A 21,322-nucleotide genomic window follows, 5' to 3' on the forward strand; every position below is an offset into this window, starting at 1 on the left:
ACACACTGCACTCCTGTCACTGCATTGCATACATGCTGCTAATGTGTGTTGGAATGTGTACGGTAAAGCAAGAGTATGAATGAGCCCCGCATGTTATATGTTTAAGAGATTTATTCACAATCTCTGATCCCTTCTGTGCACACATACCTATGGCCCCCGTTCACCGGCTCAGTGCTGAGAGCTGCCTGCTCTCTCTCACTCCTGCTTCTTCCCACCCGCCCATCCAGTGGCTACCGCTTAAGCCAAAAGGTGGCAGAAGGGAGAGGACACAGACATCCCATTGCACACTGGGAGATTTAATCCCTTAGAGCAGTGTTTCTCAACCTTTTTTTTAGTCAAGACACCCTTTAAAATTCTGTTCGAACCCGGGGAACCCAATTCTTAAATGTAGAAAATGTAAAAAACGAAACTAATAGTTTTACATAATGCATCAAAAGTCACACTTGTAGAAAATCCAGCATTAGATGTAATTTACTCTTCCAAAGCAAATCGCCTGTGCACCCTGGTTGAAAAAGGCTGCCTTAAAGAACTGCTACAGTGTGTGGACAGCTGAGATGAACTACAGGTCCAATCAGCCATGGGGACCAGGAGGAGTTAGGGGACAGTTTTTACAACATTGCCCAGGAAAGTCTGTACTTTTTGGGAGCCAGAGCTGAAGAAGTGAGGACCACTGTGGACAAATAAAAAATTGGGAGTCGGACCGAAGGGAATTGAACCCAGCAGCCAGAGGGGTTAAGGACAGTTGATACAGCACACCATCGGCTGCAGTACCTGCCACTTGCTCACACTGCTATGTACATGAGGTCTCAGGGGAGAGTCTGGAGGGACTCCTTCCACCAAGAATGTCTGCAGCTGTACCCTGGTGTTTTTGAGAGGGCTCTCAGCCCATTACTCATACCACTGGCACTGAGAGCAGAATGCCAACTACATCTCTCATGCGCTGCACCTACACTAGCCTTACACAGCATCTCCTCCGGGCCTATACTGCACCTAGATTAACCTTATACTGTGGTTCTACTGAACTGTCACTTTTTCTGGTCCACATCCACTTTACATCTGCTTAAAGAGAATACTATATTTACAACCTACATTTACTGCATGCAGGACTATTGTTAAGTGCACCAACATTTCTTAAAGGGCCCCAATAATAGCCAGCAAAAGAAACATCTTAATGACTTCCCCTGTCATTTTAACCTGTCCACTACTACCATCCTGCCATGGCCCACCTATTCCTCACCCCTTGATCTCTAACAGTGCTTACCAGACCGTTTCAGGCCTAGCATAACCACTATTAGTGACAGTTTAGCTCTTTTTGTTAGCATTGTTAGCAGGTGGCCTTTTTACTGTTTATGCTGATCTGTATGTCAACAAACTCTTTTTTTTTTTGCTAGTTATCTTGCATACCCAAGTGTATCATCACTGTCATTACACATTGGGTCTTGTTATATATAAGTGAGGGGCGGGGCCTTCTGATGAAGTCACCTGGTGCCCCCCCCTTCCCCCCCCCACGTGAGGTCACCGACTTAGTCATGGGCAGAAATTTTTTTTTGGCAAAGCGGCAGCGTCATGATTGATGATGGATCTACATTGGGGGACACTGTTTTATTAATAAAGGAATTGTCAAAAACTGAAAAACTGCCTCCTGTCTGCCTCCTGTCTTTAACAATTTTTGACACTTTTTTTGGGTGAATGGGTAGGGCAGTGTTTCTCAAATCCGGTCCTCAGGACACATTAACCGGCCAGGTTTGCAAGAAAACTGAAATGCATCACAGGTGATATCATTTGCTGCTCAGTGATTGCAGTATTCATAGTCTGCAAATCTCCAAGGTAATATTTAAAATCTGGCCTGTTAGTGTGCCCTGAGGACCGGAGTTGAGAAACACTGGGGTAGGGGAACAATGTACCCTATACTCATTCACATGGGGGGGCCTGATCTGGGGGCCACCAGAGTTTGATAAGCCCCCTACCCACAGACTCCCAAAACCACAACCAAGTTTGTGGGGAAGAGGCCCTTGTCCTCACGCCAAAATTAAATTAAAATTCCGGTGTGGGGGTTTTCCTCGAAATCCATACCAGACCTAAGGGCCTGGTATGGGTTTGGGGGGGACCCCCAACGCCGTTTTGTTTTTAATATTTTCTATTGCCGGCAATGTTTTTTTTTTTTTATTCATCTGTCAACGGGGAAGTTTAGAATACATTGTGCATTGTGGGTCACTCGGCGGGTGAATAGCCCACCGAGCGACCCGCAAATTCAGGTGTTTGCCAAACTCTAATATCAACATCTACTGTACATCAATATAGCACACAAATAACATTATTTCCATCTATCAAATAACTCTTTCCAATAAGACAATGTGCTGTCCAGTTTTGGTCACGAGTCCTTAGGAAAGGCATTTTTGAAGAATTGAGCGAAGGGCAACAAAACTAATAAGAGGGGTGGAGAACCTCAACTATGTTAATCTATTACATAGATTATGGTTAGAAGAGAAGAGGCACTTAAGAGGGGAAAATAATGCAATGTACAAACATGTCAAAGGAAGCTCCATTACCTGTAATAAATTGTTTACTCCAAGATCCCTGAAGAGGACATGTGACTATGATCTGAAGTTAGAAAGAGAGAAGGCTTAACATTAGATTGAGGTAAGGGCTCTTACTGTTAGAGCTGTGAAAATATGGAACTTCCTGTTATACCTGAAGGGTTTCACATGTACTGTCACTTTAAGGCTGGCTCCACCCAGGAGTGATGACAGGGGTCAAGGGGCAGAGTGGCCATCTTGGAGACATGTAGGAGATGTGTGGTTATACAGAGCTGTCCTGTAATGCTGTACAGAGAGTACTGAATAAACATCCGTTGCTCCAGACCAGAGTCCTGTGTCTCTCACAACATGGAGAATATAACAGTGGCGACGAGGATGGGATTTACAAGGTTACTATCCATGTGAGAAAAGAAAAGAAGAAAAAAACTCTGGATTGTCAGGAATACAAACACCCACAGAGCTCAGCAGGAAAATGTCATTGATCGGGACATTAAGTGAATTTGATGGAGAACAGACAACGTGGAGCTCCTGGATTGAGAGACTAGAACAATATGTTTATGCAAATGCCATCCTAGACGACAGGCAAGTAGCCGTATTTCTGACAGTGGTTGGTGCTAGGACATATGACACTCTTAGGGATCTCCTTTTCCCTGAAAAACCAGCAACTAAGACTTTGGCAGAGCTCCTGACACTGTTAGGGAATCACTTCCAGCCTAAACCACTAGAGATTGCAGAAAGATTCTGATTTTATCAGCGGCAGCAGCAGCCAGGTGAAGATATTAAGGCTTATGTGCTCGCCCTTCGCAGACTAGCCTCAACCTGTTCTTTTGGGGAGTATTTACTGACTGCACTGAGGGATAAGTTTGTCATGGGACTAAATAGTTAGTCTAGCCTAAAGAGACTGTTAACAGAGAAAGATCTTACCCTTACAAAGGCAATTTGAGCTTCAGTGATGGAAATGGCTGTGAAAGATACAGAGGCATTAAACCCCCAGAGCAGAAGGGAAGAGGTTAAAAAGGAAGTTTTCAGAACAGTATTTAAGCAAACTGCAGCTAACTGTAAATACAGAACCTCACCAACCCGGACGTCAGCTTGCTACCGTTGTGGGAATACAGACCATGATCACAAAGTCTGCCGGTTTAAGGATCAGCTCTGTCATAATTGTGGTAAGGCAGGCCATCTGAAACGAGTCTGCCGTAGTAAGAAGGTGCGAAATAAACAACCTCTGAACCCCAGGACAAAGGCATATATGGTGGGAAGATATACATCGTCATCTGAATCAGAGGACGAGGAAGTGCTCCACAGATTAGACATACATCATATGCATTCAGCACCCTCAGCAATGACTGTAGAGGTAACCATGGAAGGAAAGAAACTCAAGATGGATGTAGACACAGGAGCAGCAGTTTCAGTTATCACCCAGAAACAATGGAGAAAACTTCTGATCCCAACAACTGTCCGTCCAACACCAATCAAACTGCAGACATACTCAAAGCAGATACTCCACCCACTGGGTTACGTGAAAGTACAGGTATCCTACAAGGGTCAGACAAAGAGAATGCCATCATATATCCTAGAGCATGGGGACCCCCTCTCTTTGGAAGAGACTGGATTGCTCACTTTTGGCATGCCAGACATCGCCATAAACCCCTGCAACACCGTGACCATCCCATCAAGAGATAACGAGGGATAGGTGGAATCCCTGAAACAGCGATTCCCACAAGTCTTTGATAACCATTTGGGAAAAATAAAGCATGACTGTGTGAGACTCAGGCTGAAACCCAATGCCCAGCCTAGGTTCTTCAAAGCTCGGACGGTACCTTTCGCACTCCGGGCAGGTGTGGAAGCTGAACTAAGCCGGCTGGAGGAACAAGGTGTCATCTCAAAGGTAGAGCACAGCGAGTGGGCATCACCGGTTGTACCAGTAAACAAAGCGAATGGGGACTTACGCATTTGTGGTGATTTCCTCATGGCACTAAATTCTCAACTGGAGATAGACCAGTATCCCCTACTAAGAGTAGATGACATTTTTGCCTCTCTTGCAGGAGGTCAAAAGTTCACCAAGCTTGATCTCAGGCAAGCTTATTTACAGTTTGAGGTCCACCCTTCGTCCCGCAAGTTTCTAACCATCAACACTCACAAGGGACTGTATGAATACAATCGGATAGTGTTTGGGGTAGCCTCCGCCCCAGCCATTTGGCAACGCGAAATGGATGAGATTTTGGCAGACATTGCTTTCACACAGTGCCTTTTAGATGACATGCTCATCACGGGCCTGACGGAACAGGAACACAAGCATAACGTGGAGCTTGTGTTGGCGAGACTCCAAGACCAGGGTCTAAAAGTGAACTTAGCGAAATGCCAATTCATGGTACCTAAATTGGAGTTTTGTGGCCACCTTGTGGATGCAGAGGGTATGCACACCACGGAAGCCAAAGTTGATGCTTTAGTAAAAGCTCCAGCCCCAACCAACGTCCAACAGCTGCGATCATACCTGGGCTTGCTGAACTATTACCACAAATTCCTGCCGGATCTAGCACACACTTTGTTTCCATTAAACAAGCTTTTGGAGAAACACTCCAGATGGAACTGATCGGCTGCATGCCAACGTGCTTTTGAAGTTTCTAAGCGAAAGCTGTTGGCGTCACGCATGCTCGTGCACTATGACCTCCAAAGGCCTCTCACCTTGGCTTGTGATGCCTCACCCTATGGTCTAGGGGCTGTACTATCTCACGTTTTACCAGATGGGTCAGAGAAACCTGTGGCATTCGCCTCCAGGTCCTTGACAAAAGCAGAAAGCAATTACTCACATTGACAAAGAGGCTCTGGCGCTCATATGGGCAATTAAGAAGTTTCATCTTTACCTGTATGGTAGGGAATTCACCATACTGACTGATCATAAACCACTCCTTCAGACCTTTAGCCCTGACAAAGGCATTTCCCAAACGACTGTGGCCCGTCTTCAACGCTATGCCCTATTCTTGGGAGCATATAGCTACAAAATCCAGTATCGCAGCCATGATGCCAATGCTAATGCGGACGCCATGTCCCGTCTGACAAGGACATTAACAGACTCTTCTCCACCTGTCAAGAGTTTTCGTTACACCAGCCTGTCCTTTCTGTAGAAGCCCATACAGCCAAGGATACCTTCCTTAAGACAATACTCTCCTGGGTACGGTACGGTTGGCCTGCAACTGTCACACAGGATTATGAACCTTACTTCTGTAGGCATCTGGAATTAACTGTGGCTGGCAACTGTGTTTTATGGGGAGACCGAGTGATCGTTCCACAGACCCTCCGGAGACACATTCTGGACTTGCTACATACTGGTCATCCCGGGGGCACACGTATGAAACAAAAGGCCCGAGGCTATGTGTGGTGACCGAACCTCGACTCCGATATCACGACATATGTGAATGCGTGTGCTGGATGTGCACAAACTGCAAGAGACCCTCCTCGAGGGTGTGTGCAGCCCTGGACTTGGCCCACGGTTCCTTGGTTTCGCCTACACTTGGACTTTGCAGGCCCGATCAGAGGACACACCTTTTTGATCATTATTGATGCCCATTCAAAGTGGCCTGAGGTCATTCCTGTTACCCAGCCGACGACTAAGGCGACGATTTCCATGCTGTTACATCTCTCTGCTACGTTTGGATACCCCAGAGAAATTGTCACAGACAATGGTGCACAATTCACAAGCCAGGAGTTTCAGAGTTTCCTGACTGCCCACAACATCAAACACAAGTTGACCGCACCTTACCACCCGGCTACAAATGGTCAGGCAGAAAGGTTTGTACAGACCTTCAAACGCTATTTCAAAGCTACTGTGGCTACAAGTAAACAACAGTCCCTGTCCTTCCTTTCTGCTTACAGAACCACACCACATGCAACCACTGGGAAAACTCCAGCTGAACTTCTTTTGGGTCGGCAGCCATGGACTGTTTTGGACATGCTCCACCCTCAAACGGTCCAGGAACATGTACGGCAGTCCCAAGACAAGAGTGTCGAACATGACGAGATTCCCCGGTTTACAGCCCAGCAAAATGTATGGGCCCGATCTTATGGCGCTTCCAACACTCGTTGGCTTCCTGCTATCGTCGCAGAAACTTTGGGACCCAAAATGTATAGGGTCTGCCTGGAAGATGGTTCCATTTGCAGACGGCATGCAGACCAATTGCATCCTCGTTCTCAGCTGCCCGAATCCCTGATATCGGCTGCACCTCCAGTGTCTCAAGGATCTGCTCCTACCGGATCAGGAGGCATTGAGACTGATGCTTGGGGGGACTCTGAACTTTTGAACTCAGCTCCAACAGAGCCCTCCAGCCCTGGTCCAGAGGTCTGTTCACCCTCTGAGCTAGGGGATCCCCTCTTGGCCCTGCCGGTGTCCATTCCGGCCAGCCCTGCTTCCTCCGGCCCCGAGTCGCTGGGTGCCCGTCCTTAATGACGCTGTTGCCCTCCTGACCGTTTTCAAATGCAAGAGCGGTTACGAGACTTTCGACGGTCCTGCCGAAAGTGATCCGCTGCCATGTTCTCCCCGTAGCGTCCCTGGAAGTTGTTCTCACATCCGGACGCGGAAGAAGCCATGTAAATCTCCTGAGTTGGAGGACTGTATTGGACAATTATGAGTTACTGTTTTATGCCTGTTCTCGTTTTGTTGTGTTTTTTTTTGTTTTTTGTTGTTTTTTTTTAGGGATGGATGGAAGGTGTTATACCTGAAGGGTTTCACATGTACTGTCACTTTAAGGCTGGCTCCACCCAGGAGTGATGACAGGGGTCAAGGGGCAGAGTGGCCATCTTGGAGACATGTAGGAGATGTGTGGTTATACAGAGCTGTCCTGTAATGCTGTACAGATAGTACTGAATAAACATCCGTTGTTCCAGACCAGAGTCCTGTGTCTCTCACAACACGGAGAATATAGGAAATTGTACCAGCTGAAGGTGACAACTTCAAAAAACTTGTAGATGTCTTCTTAGGAAGCAGAATATACAGGGCTATGGGAATTGTTAGAGAATATCATACACACATACACACAAACACACATGAATTGAACTGGATGGACCTGTGTCTTTTTTCAATCTGATAAACTATACATAAGAAAAAAAAACCCTCTGAATAATGTTGTGTTTGGCATTGCAAGGCATGAGTGAATGCTTTACTCAAAGTGCATTCATCTTAGTTTTGGATCGAGAATGAGTAGAACCCCTGTCAGGTTTCTTTTTTGGTCCCTATTGATTCACCATCTTGGTTTGGCTGGTGACCAGTAAGGATGATCGAACGGTTCGGGTCGACCATCGGTTCGACCCGAACATTGGATGTTCGATATTCGGCCGAATACCGAACTTTTTGCGGTAAAAGTTCGGTATTCGGCCACCAGAACCGCCCAAAATGCACTGGGACAGGAACTGGGCTTTAAAAGCCCGTGATTGGCCCAGAAACGTCTGCAAAAGCCAATGAGGGGGCAGGAGTCTCCTAGGAACATGATTAGAGTGACTACGGGGACCAGAGGCCAATCAGGAGTGAATACGCCCCACACTATATAAGATGGCCCCACCTAACCCCTAGCACAGTGATCCAGAGCCTGTTGAAGAGAGTTGAAGCAGTTCTCTGACTCCTGCTTTGCTACACTACATTTTCTACATATCGAGTGGTTCTAAAGCTCCATATAGCAGAATTGTATTTAGCTTACAGCCAGTGTAGTTAGATACAGCGATTGGTTCTTAGAGTTACAAAAAAAAAAAAAAAAAAAAACTTAAGGGACAGTGTCAGTCTTCTGCTGTATGGAGCTTTCTATTTAGTGGAATGGGATATCTAGTGTAGTTAGGGAACTTTGTACTACATTAGTTATATTTAATAATTGAGTTTCTGTAGGGAAAGTGTGAGGGTTCTGTTTAGTGAGCACGTTGCACAGTGCTGCTGTATCACAACAGGTATACGTGCTTGCTAGGCAGCAAAATACAGTGACAACTTAACGCCTGTTGTTCAAAGCGTTAGGTGCACTGTACAAAAGGCTTTGCAACTGTGCGTGACACGCATCTGCTGTGCTGTATCCAGCAACAACTATGGGTCGCATAGCAGTGTGCGTTTTTCACCGTACACAGTTGCCAACGCATCAGTGACAACTTACCGCCTGTTGTTCAAAGCGTTAGGTCCACTGTGCAAAAGGCTTTGCTACTGTGCGTGACACATCTGCTGTGCTGTATCCAGCGACAACTGTGGGTCGCATAGCAGTGTGCGTTTTTCACCGCACACAGTTGCCAACGCATCAGTGACAAATATGCCTGGTAGACCAAGAAAAGGCATACGTGGCCCTGCTGCGGAAAGGGGCACAGCTTCTAGGGTGTCTAGAGGCAGGGGTGGACGTGGTGGTCAGTCCTCAGCCAGGCCACCATTTGGATTGTTCTCCGGCAATGGCCAAGCTATATGTCCACAATATGTACAGGAGGTGGTGGACTATATGACCAAACCCTCATCATCGGCATCATCTGCAACTACAGTGACCCAGGCAGAGAAAAGTGGTCAGTCTTCTGCAGTTGTCAGAACAAATACAGATGAGTCCATGTCCACCTCACGTCCTCCCTTAGACCCAACTTCAGACATGACAGAGGAGTCAGCTGAGCTGTTTGACCACAGTGTCGGCCATCTACTCCAGCCTGATGCTCAGTCCTTTATGGAGTCTGATGTTGGGTCTGAGTTTGAGGAGGAGGCAGAGCAAACAAGAGGGGAGAGCAGACGGCCCGCTCCATCTAAGGCCGCACCTGTTGTCTCCCAGGCCAGGCCTGATGCTCAGTCTTTGATGGAGTCAAATGTTGGGTCTGAGGTTGAGGAGGAGGCAGAGCAAGCAAGAGGGGAGAGCAGACGGGCCGCTCCATCTAAGGCCGCACCTGTTGTCTCCCGGGCCACTATACACACCTCATCTTGCTGGGACTTTTTTGAGACATCCCATGCAGACAAAACAGTTGCGATCTGCAAGATTTGTAAGAAGGGTATAAAACGTGGCAGAAATGTCAACCACCTGGGTGCAAGCTGCCTAAACAGGCATTTGACAACCCACCACTCGGCCCGTTGGCAGGAGCATTTAAAGAACCCACAAAAGGGCCAAAGATCAGTCAGTCGGCCTCCTAGTCCTCCTCGCGCTCCTCCTCATGCTCCACCTGCTCCACCTGCTCCACCTGCACATCAGTCTGTTCCTGGCCCTGCTATAGTCACTCGTCACCTGTTGGCAGCCTCCACTGACAGGGATGATGATATAGCAGGCAGTGTCGCATCTACCTCCAGCACACCACCAGCTGTAACATCTAGACGCCAAATTTCGATTCCACACATGCTGGAACTAAAAAAAATGTATACTCCCCGCCACCCACATGCCCAGCGTCTAAACAGTAGTTTGGCTAAACTACTGGCTCTGCAACTATTACCATTTAACCTGGTAGAGTCTGCTCCCTTCCGTGACTTTGCAAAATGTGCAGTTCCACAGTGGCAGGTGCCAAGTCGGCATTACTTTGTCTATTACTATATCAACATGTGGAAGGCAATGTAGTGTCGTCCCTGGCCAAGTCAGTCAGCCGTAAGATACACTTGACGGCTGACACTTGGTCAAGCAAACATGGGCAGGGACGGTACATTTCTGTCACTGCTCACTGGGTGACACTGCTTGCCAGCGGAAGGGATTGTAGCCAGGGCTCGGTGCTGCAGCCAGTGTTTCCCCCACGTCTGCAAACAGCTGGTGGTGTCGCTGATCCGGGTAGATCGATCACTTCTACCCCCTCCTGCTCCTCCTCCTCTACCTCCTCCATGCCCTCCTCTGCAGAATGGTCCTTTGAATACGATGAGGTACCACGTAAACGTTCAAAGGGCTATTCTATGTCTCAGGCCAAAAGGTGTCACGCAGTGCTGCAGCTTGTGTGTCTAGGGGACAGGCAGCACACTGCCCCTTAGATTCTTGGGGCTCTGCAGGCACAGGCCCAGAGGTGGTTGACACCACGCCAGCTGCAGCCAGGGATGGTGGTTACTGATAATGGGTCAAACCTCCTGGCCGCCCTTTGTCAGGGAAAGTTAACCCATGTGCCATGCCTGGCGCATGTCCTGAATCTCGTGGTACACCGGTTTTTGAACTCGTACCCGGGAATGCAGGATGTGCTAAGGATGGCAAGAAGGGTGTGCAGTCACTTCAGGCGGTCGTACAGTGCCACTGCACGTTTGGCCGAAGTGCAGCGCGAGTTTCACCTGCCGGTACACCGCCTCATCTGTGACATGCCCACCCGCTGGAACTCCACCTTGGCTATGCTGCAGCGCCTGTACACGCAGCAGAGGGCCCTCAATGAATACCTATGCGAGTACGGCACCAGCACTGGCTCTGCACGCCTGGGCTTCTTTTCAACACGGCAGTGGCTTTTGATTAAGGATGCATGCGCTGTCCTCTCGCCATTTGAGGAGGCCACAAGGATGGTCAGCCGGGACAGCGCATGCATCAGTGACACCCTACCGGTACTGTTTTTGTTGGAGCACACTCTGTGTGGCATTATGGACAGGGCACTGGAGGCAGAGCAGCAGGAGGAAGAGGAGGACTTCCTTGCCTCTCAAGGCCTCCTTTATCCTGAGAATCCTGACCCCATTATGCCTAGCTCCCAGAGGCCCGAGCAGGATCCAGGGGTGGAAGAGGAGGAGGAGGAGGACGATTCTGCGGGAACTTTTGCAGGGTTTGAGGAGGAGGAGGAGGAAGACATGCGGCAATCTGCAAGGCCTAGTTTGACTCCCTCGGGACACTTTGGAGTAGTGCGTGGCTGGGAGGAGGAGGAGCCCGTTCAAGATAATGTCGTTTTGAGTGACCCCGAGGAATCAGCTTCTCAGGCCTTCGCTAATTTGCGACGCATGGGAAACATCATGCTTCAGAGCCTGCGAAAGGACCCCAGAATCAAGGCCATTAAAGAGACTAGCCACTATTGGTTGGCCACCCTACTTGACCCCCGGTACAAGTCTAAAGTCTCGGAGCTTTTCCCATCCGCCCAGAGAGTCCACAGGATCAAATCCCTTGAGGACAGTCTCAAGAGGATTCTGGTGAACACGTTCCCCGACTCCCGTAGGGTGCAGGGGCGGGGACAACCTACCATGGATTCTACTGGTGGTCACGAGAGGAGCGTTAGAGAAGGCGTGCGGTTGACGGATGCCTTTATGTCTTTTTTTAGTCCTCACCACCCAGGCCTCTCAGCTGCCACATCGCATCGACAGCGTCTGCATCACATGGTGGACGATTACGTGAGGGCACAAAGTGACACAGAGGGCTTTTCATGTGACGATGCCGATCCACTGGCATACTGGGTCTTAAGATTAGACCACTGGCCAGAACTGGCCCAGTATGCCATGGAGTTGTTGGCCTGCCCTGCTTCCAGTGTCAAATCGGAACGGGCATTCAGCGCAGCAGGAGGATTCGTCACAGACCATCGAACGAGACTCTCCACCGACTCAGTCGACCGTTTGACATTCATTAAAATGAATCAGTCGTGGATATCAAGCTTTGATGCACCTGATGCAGACCTTGTAGACTAGGCTATCGTTGTGACGTGGCAGCTGAGCCTCAGTTTAAGCCTGGACCATGGTGCCACCCTCAAACCCTCCTCTCATTCTCTTTACGTTCACAGAACCTCATTTTGGTTATAACAAAAACTACCATGTTTGCGAACCAGTTCCACAGGTGCACACCTTTACAATTTTTGGGCCTCCTTCAACACCAGCTCTTTGGGTTTAAGGTGGGGAGGCTATGCTAAACAAAAACTACCATGTTTGCGAACCAGTTCCACAGGTGCACACCTTTACAATTTTTGGGCCTCCTTCAACACCAGCTCTTTGGGGTTATGGTGGGGAGGCTATGCTAAACAAAAACTACCATGTTTGCGAACCAGTTCCACAGGTGCACACCTTTACAATTTTTGGGCCTCCTTCAACACCAGCTCTTTTGGGTTAAGGTGGGGAGGCTATGCTAAACAAAAACTACCATGTTTGCGAACCAGTTCCACAGGTGCACACCTTTACAATTTTTGGGCCTCCTTCAACACCAGCTCTTTGGGGTTAAGGTGGGGAGGCTATGCTAAACAAAAACTACCATGTTTGTGAACCAGTTCCACAGGTGCACACCTTTACAATTTTTGGGCCCCCTTCAACACCAGCTCTTTGGGGTTAAGGTGGGGAGGCTATGCTAAACAAAAACTACCATGTTTGCGAACCAGTTCCACAGGTGCACACCTTTACAATTTTTGGGCCTCCTTCAACACCAGCTCTTTGGGGTTAAGGTGGGGAGGCTATGCTAAACAAAAACTACCATGTTTGCAAACCAGTTCCACAGGTGCACACCTTTACAATTTTTGGGCCTCCTTCAACACCAGCTCTTTGGGGTTAAGGTGGGGAGGCTATGCTAAACAAAAACTACCATGTTTGCGAACCAGTTCCACAGGTGCACACCTTTACAATTTTTGGGCCTCCTTCAACACCAGCTCTTTGGGGTTAAGGTGGGGAGGCTATGCTAAACAAAAACTACCATGTTTGCGAACCTGTTCCACAGGTGCACACCTTTACAATTTTTGGGCCTCCTTCAACACCAGCTCTTTGGGGTTAAGGTGGGGAGGCTATGCTAAACAAAAACTACCATGTTTGCGAACCAGTTCCACAGGTGCAAGCCTTTTCAATTTTTGGGCCTCCTTCAACACCAGCTCTTTGGGGTTAAGGTGGGGAGGCTATGCTAAACAAAAACTACCATGTTTGCGAACCAGTTCCACAGGTGCACACCTTTACAATTTTTGGGCCTCCTTCAACACCAGCTCTTTGGGGTTAAGGTGGGGAGGCTATGCTAAACAAAAACTACCATGTTTGTGAACCAGTTCCACAGGTGCACACCTTTACAATTTTTGGGCCTCCTTCAACACCAGCTCTTTGGGGTTAAGGTGGGGAGGCTATGCTAAACAAAAACTACCATGTTTGCGAACCAGTTCCACAGGTGCACACCTTTACAATTTTTGGGCCTCCTTCAACACCAGCTCTTTGGGGTTAAGGTGGGGAGGCTATGCTAAACAAAAACTACCATGTTTGCAAACCAGTTCCACAGGTGCACACCTTTACAATTTTTGGGCCTCCTTCAACACCAGCTCTTTGGGGTTAATGTGGGGAGGCTATGCTAAACAAAAACTACCATGTTTGCGAACCAGTTCCACAGGTGCACACCTTTACAATTTTTGGGCCTCCTTCAACACCAGCTCTTTGGGGTTAAGGTGGGGAGGCTATGCTAAACAAAAACTACCATGTTTGCGAACCTGTTCCACAGGTGCACACCTTTACAATTTTTGGGCCTCCTTCAACACCAGCTCTTTGGGGTTAAGGTGGGGAGGCTATGCTAAACAAAAACTACCATGTTTGCGAACCAGTTCCACAGGTGCACACCTTTACAATTTTTGGGCCTCCTTCAACACCAGCTCTTTGGGGTTAAGGTGGGGAGGCTATGCTAAACAAAAACTACCATGTTTGCGAACCAGTTCCACAGTTGCACACCTTTACAATTTTTGGGCCTCCTTCAACACCAGCTCTTTGGGGTTAAGGTGGGGAGGCTATGCTAAACAAAAACTACCATGTTTGTGAACCAGTTCCACAGGTGCACACATTTACAATTTTTGGGCCTCCTTCAACACCAGCTCTTTGGGGTTAAGGTGGGGAGGCTATGCTAAACAAAAACTACCATGTTTGCGAACCTGTTCCACAGGTGCACACCTTTACAATTTTTGGGCCTCCTTCAAAGCCAGCTCTTTGGGGTTATGGTGGGGAGGCTCCGCCAACACCAAAACTACCATGTTTGCGCACCTGTTCCACATGTGCACACCTTCATAATTTTTACGCCTTCTTCAACACCAGCTCTTTGGGCTTACAGTGGTATGGCTCCGCCAACACCCAAACAACAATTTTTGCGCACCTGTCACACAGATGCATATCATTGTAATTTTTTTCCTTACAAAGGCAATTATTGCCTTCATTACCAGCACTTTCATAGGGATATGGTGTCAAGGCATCGTCGGCACCACCAAAGGCCAAATTTTTAAGCATCCTTTACTTCTATTCATAGTCAAGAGACAACAGTATTCATCCAAAACATCTCTAATCTTGTTCACTCTGCACTACATTGTGGCCCCTACCCCTAACCCTAACCCTCAATGTATCTGTGCATAGATGTCTGTTTCTTGTGAGAATTCAAGTTAAAGTGCACCAAACACCATTTTACATGAAATAAAGTGCAATTACATACATCTTTGGACTTCTTGAAAACATTTGGTAATAATAGCCCCATTGTGCAAATACACCCGTTAATAATATGCACATTTAAAGAGACAGCGCCTTTTTCCAAAAAAAACTCTAATCTTGTTCCCAGTGCACTGCATTATGTCCCCATCATACACATTGGCTGTGCCGTTGATTAGGAGAAAAAGAAAGGTGCGGTTAAGCAAAAAAGTCATTTTTGAAGGTTTGGTATGCTATAATTCTGGTTCTGGACATGCTACAGAGCTGAAACTTCACAGGTACACCTTTTAGACCCCCCAGACACTAAATCCAAAGAAATCTCTCTTTTTTTTTTTTTTTTTTTTTTTAATTTTTTCAATAATTGGCTCTCTATCAAAAACGACAATTTTTAAGAACTTTTTTTTGTGTGATTAATAGTCCCTGGGGCATGACCCAGAACCCTAGGCACTTTTTATGGGCATTTATTGGGTTTTAGGGCTTCAAAATGGGTTTTTTTGATTCCAGAAGTTCGGGTCCCATTGATTTCAATGGGGTTCTGGAATCCGAACCGAACTTTCCTGAAATTCGGGGGTTCTGGTCGAACCGAACTTTTCAAAAGTTCGATCATCCCTAGTGACCAGTGTCATTGAAACTGAAAGTGACAGGAAATCCCAAACATTTGTTACCAGAAGAACTGATAGGTGTGACGGAACTGGACAGCCAGACTGGGTATCTCAAGAAGCTGCTTCCTAAGCTCTGGAACACGAGATCCGTGAATCTGACAATAGTTACCCCAAGAACTAGACAGTGCCAGTTTTGGAGTAAAGCAGAATAAGAACTGTTTATTTAAACACAGGCACAAAGAGATATACTCTGGGACAACCCCCCCCCCCCTTAGCAGCCAATCCACATACACATATACATCCCATAATAGGTTGATTTTAGGGCAGACTGAAACAATAGAACCATGGGATACAGGTACTTAACAATAACAAACCCCACCCCACCTCACTATCTAGCAAGGGTCTATGAGAGACTACAACAATATTCAAGCAATCTGGAAAGTCAAATTGTTTATCTTTATATATTTCTTGAGGGATATTGTTCAGAAATATTATTGTCCCAAGTGAGAGAGGCCCTTCATTCTCTCAACACAAACCACATATATAGAACCCAGGATAACCGGGTTAGCACAAAATGTGGTGTGGTTGTACAGCGAGTTTGATTAGTGCAGACCTTGGTCACCCTATGCCCTAATAGACACAGGGTGACTTACAAAGAAGAGGGGCTGGGAAAGCTGGACAAGGAGTTTCTCAACCTCTCTAAAGTAATCTGGGTTCCACAAGCCCCCCACCCAAAGTGACTCCTGTCACATATCTCCCCTTTCAGCAGGAGACTAACACAGAAGGAGACCCCAAATAGGTTGACTTTGAAGTTAATCCGTTGTTCCAGTCCCCCAATGTCTGCACCCACACAGTACCCCAAACAAATTGTCCGGAACAGAGCGTTACTCACCCAGCCAACCTCTGCCTCTCTCATAGAACATAACCCCTGCTGGGGAGAAGTGTGGACTGGCCCTTCTCCCTGGAGTCCTTTAAGCCTCTGGAGATAAGACAGGGCTTCTGTTAGTTGTGGGCAGAGGCCAGCAGCACTCTGCCCTATTGCCAGCTCTTCTCCTGGATTGCTGTCAGTGAATACCGAAGTCCCATCCAACAATATCAGCTCAAGATGCCATTGTAAGGTGCCAATTGCATTCTCTCCCTGGAGCTCCTGTGGAGTTTTTTTGTTGTGGGCAGAGGCCAGTAGCGTTCTGCCCAGTTGCCAGCTGTTCCACTGGAAAGTAAAGTGAAACATCGGTGGCCTTGCACAAATCCTTCAGGGCTGCTGACTGTGGTATGCAGGGGTCAGCAGCACCATGCTCTGAAGTCTGCTCTTCTGCTGGGTTGCTATCAGTGAATACCGCAGTCCCATCCACCGATATAAGCTCATGCTGCCCTTGTGAGGTGCCGATTGCATTCTCAACATGGAGCTCCTGTGGAGATGATTGTTGTGGGCAGAGGCCAGTAGGGTTCTGCCCAGCTGCCAGCTGTTCCACTGGGAATTAAAGTGAAACATCGGTGGCCTTGCACAAATCCTTCAGGGCTACCGATTGTTGTATACAGGGGTCAACAGCACCATGCACTGAAGTCAGCTCTTCTGCAGGAGGCTCGCCGGGTTGTTCCTCCTCAGCAGAAATGTCTATGAAATCCACAGTCTTTGGATCGAGATTCACCATCTCCTGTCTGTGTAACCCAGAAGATGATATCGGTGCTGGGCAGAGGCTAACAGAGTTATGCCCTGTTGTCAGCACTTTAGCTTTGGGAACAGCAATCGCGTGAGTTTCCGCTGCCGATTCTAAGGTATGCTGCTGAACGTGTTCTAGCAGTTTCCTGTATGCCCTTTCCTGATGCTGTTCTTTCCTTAGCAAGCGTTCTAGATCAGGTTTAAGCCCTGAGACCCCTGCAAGACTGAGCATAGCCTCGCTGTATTCTCGCAGGTCCTCAAGGGTAGGTAACCTGGGGTTGGAAAGCACTTGCCCTGGTATATACCAGCAAGCTGGATGGCTCCAATCCAGAGCTCAAGGTATTGATCCGCAGACACCATCCTGGGGTATACTGAAAGGGCGATACACAGCACCCCCTCGAGCTGTGATGCCAGGTCCATAACTCCATTGGAATTGACCAAAGTCTGCTATACCAATCTTGGATCCCGGTGGAGGTTTGGATGTTCCAGACTGCAGGAAGCATCCCACTGCTGCCACCAATGCGACGGAACTGGACACCCTGACTGGGTATGTCCACCAAGAAGCTGCTTCCTAAACTCTGGAACATGAGATCCGTGAATCTGGCTATAGTTACCCCAAGAATAGGGATGAGCTTCGTGTTTGAGTCGAACATTGGCTGTTCACTTGTTCGTCGAACTTCGAGTTCCCACATTATCATGGACTCTCTGACTTCTGAATTCCAATAAGTAAATCACTGGCTGGCAGGGGGAATTGAACTCAGAGCTCTTATCATAGCAAGGGTGGTATTCTACCACCTATGCTACCAAGCCTGCTTAAGTTGAATGCACTCTCCCTAACTTTTATCTAATCCACTGTGTGTGTAGTGTGAGATAGGAGTTAGTTAGGCAGGGAAAGTGTATTCAACCTAACTGTACTTGAGGGTGGTATAGCTGGAGGAATACGAGCCCTCCAATTGCGATGGTTGTGAGATTGAATTCCTTTGCCAGCAGGTGATTTATAATTGGAATTTTATAATTAATAATACATTGCTAGCAGGGAGATATATATATAGTTTATGTCAGTATTGCTGAAAAAACAGCGTGGAGTCGCCCCTAAAATCCATACCAGACCCTTATCTGAGCACACATGATGGGGTGGGGGCGAGCGAGCGCCCCCCCTCCTGAACCATACCAGGCCACATGCCCTCAAAATGGGAGGTGGGTGCTTTGGGGCAAGTGGGGCTCTGCCCCCCCCCCGCCCCAAAGCACCTTGCCCCCATTTTGATGGGGACAGGGGTCTCTTCCCCACAACCCTTGGCTGTGATTGTGGGGGTCTGCGAGGGGAGGCTTATCGGAATCTGATAGTCCCCTTTAACAAAGGGACCCCCAGATCCCGCCTTCCCCTATGTGAATGGATATCGGGTACATGGTACCCATACCCATTCACCAAAAAAGTGTACAAAAAATAATGACAAAAGCCAGTTTTGGAAAAGTCTTTTATTCAAAAATAAAAAAAATACTGTCCCCCCGATGATCAGTCGCCCGTCCGCCCAAAAAAAAAAAAAGAAGAAGCTCCTGCTTTTCCGGACGCTTCCCGCGGAAGGAGCTGTTTTGATTTTAACAGCTCTTATATAGTGACCTTCATTCTTTCAGCACAAACCACACATATAGAACCCAGGATAACCGGGGTAACACAAAATACAGTGTGGTTGTACAGCAAGTCTAATAAGTGCAGTGGATGTGGTGTACCTAGATTTCGCTAAGGCGTTTGATACAGTTCCCCACAAGCGCTTAATTTATAAAATAAGGTCTGCAGGTATCGACAGCAGGGTTTGCTCTTGGATACGGAACTGGCTAAAAGGGCGTATCCAAAGGGTGGTAATAAACAGCGCATACTCAGACTGGTCTGAGGTAGTAAGCGGGGTCCCCCAAGGCTCAGTCCTAGGATCAACGTTGTTCAATTTATTCATAAACAGCATTGAGGACGGGATCAGTAGTTCGATATCAGTTTTTGCTGATGACACAAAATTAGGCAGGGCAATAACAGCACAGCATGAAGCAGATATCCTACAGAATGACCTGGACAAAATAACGGAGTGGGCAACGACTTGGCAAATGAGGTTTAACGTGGAGAAGTGTAAGGTTTTGCACTTGGGGACTAGAAACATTAAAGCACAATACACGTTAGGAGGGGAACCCTTGGGGGAATCAAAAATGGAGAAGGATCTGGGAGTCTTGGTTGATGATAGACTAGGCAACAGCTTGCAATGTCAAGCAGCGGCTACCAAGGCTAGCAGAATATTAGCATGCATAAAGAAAGGGATGTTTTCCAGAGATAAGACTATAATCCTTCCACTTTATAAAACTCTGGTCCGACCGCATCTGGAGTACTCTGTCCAGTTCTGGTCGCCAGTCCTCAGAAGGGATGTGTTGGAGCTGGAGAGAGTACAGAGAAGGGCAACTAAACTAATTAGGGGACTGGAGGACCTTGATTATGAAGAGCGTCTCCAATCGCTTGATTTATTCTCCCTGGAGAAGAGACGCCTGAGGGGGGACATGATAGCAATTTTTAAATATCTCAATGGGGATCTCTGCTTAGAAAAAAAGCTGTTCAGTCGAAGGGATTGCATGAGGACTCGGGGGCACACAATGCGATTAGAGGAGAAGAGTTTTAACCTCAGGCAACATGGGGGATTCTTTACTGTTAGGGCTACAAGATTGTGGAATTCTCTACCACAAGATGTGGTTTCTGCGGGTAGTGGTGGCTTTCAAAAGACTATTAGACGTACATCTCAAGGAACAGAACATTCAGGGGTATGTGAGATGATTAAAGCCAAACACACCTACACAGGCTGAACTGGATGGACTATTGTCTTTATTCAACCTCACCTACTATGTAACTATGTAACTATGTAACTATGTAACGATGGAATATCCCAAAACAGTCCACAAGTAGGTGTTCTGGATCTACAGGGCCACATGGTGTAAACATCTAGTGGTAAGACTTAAATTTACAAACCTGCTGTGTAAAACTTAGCCATAACCCTCTGTATATAATTCCAAAAGGGGAAGTTCCACTTTAAGCATCCCCCCCCCCCAATATGGCACATTTGGCATATCATTTTTTTTTTTTGGGGGGGGGGGGGGACAGGTACCTAGTTTTGACAGGTACCTGCTGTAGGCAGCTCGAGCGAAAGTTCTCCTCTCCCCCCCTTGTTGCAATCTTCTGGGACACGACACAGGTCCCAGAAAATTGCCCAAGCAATGGGGAGGCACTGGGCATTTTACATATACTGTATATAGAATTTGTTAATGTACTGTTTTGAAAAAAAAAATAAACTTTTTGTAGCCCATCTTTTCGGTATTACGTGAACCTCCTAGCTTTCCTTGCCGCAATTGATAATATTAACCAGGATCCAGACATCTTACCCAATATCACTCTAGGCTTCAATCTATATGATTCATGGCTGGAACCCAGGAAGGCTGTACAGAGTGTTCTGCAGATTTTATCGGGACCAAATGGGACAGTTCCTAATTATTCCTGTAAAGGACAAGGCAAGTTGGCTGGTGTTATTGGAGATCACTATTCATCTACTACAATCCCAATCGCCCAAATTCTTGGTCTGTACAGATATACACAGGTGGGTGAAAAAATCTACTGGTGTATTTGCAATACTATTCTAGTCAACAGAGACAACAATACGCATTTTACAAAAACATGCCAGTCTGTGGTAGTTAAAGTGTATGTAAACTCTAACAGCTAAAGTGTTTGTATTATAAAATTAATATTGAATGCAATTACCTCTTTTAGGGCTTTTATCTATGGCTATGTGACTGCTTGGTCCCTTTTCTCCTGTTGCTTGGAGGGTTGAGGCAGAACTGCAGAAGACCATTGGGAGTGGCTGCCAATTACTGTGGTGAGGGTTGGGCTATGGGATAAGAGCTATTGTTAATCTTAGAACTTTAGCCTCCCCTGTTAGGTTTCCATTTGCCTACTTCACCAGGAGCCCTTTTTGATAGGGTGGGCAGGGGTATTTGATTGACAGTGGCTCCTCCTGTAATTATTATTGACAGTCGGGCAGAAGTCCTGCCCACTGCCAGGGCCAATGAAAGAGATAAGTACCTAAAGCATGTACAAAGGCAGTGGAAATTCAGGGCAGATGTCCCATCCACTCTCCAGATTGTTTGGAGAACAGGGTAAGCAGTATATACCTGGAGCATGTTTATAAGTAATGGCAACACTGCAGAACCTAAAAAACCCTCCAGATGTTTG

General features: G+C 47.2%; 1 protein-coding gene across 1 annotated transcript in view; it reads left to right on the forward strand.

Moving 5' to 3' along the window:
• LOC309567541 (vomeronasal type-2 receptor 26-like) overlaps positions 1-21,322 on the forward strand; it is a gene marked incomplete at both ends in the record, with an annotated part of 298,253 nt that overhangs the window by 191,838 nt on the left and 85,093 nt on the right. Inside the window, one exon of the mRNA XM_082272924.1 lies at positions 20,399-20,690. Within this exon, the coding sequence (XP_082129050.1) occupies positions 20,399-20,690 (292 nt within the window). The remainder of the gene's footprint in view (positions 1-20,398; positions 20,691-21,322) is intronic.

Source organism: Pelophylax lessonae (assembly GCF_965119305.1).
Source record: "Pelophylax lessonae genome assembly, chromosome: 1".
NCBI lineage: Eukaryota > Metazoa > Chordata > Amphibia > Anura > Ranidae > Pelophylax > Pelophylax lessonae.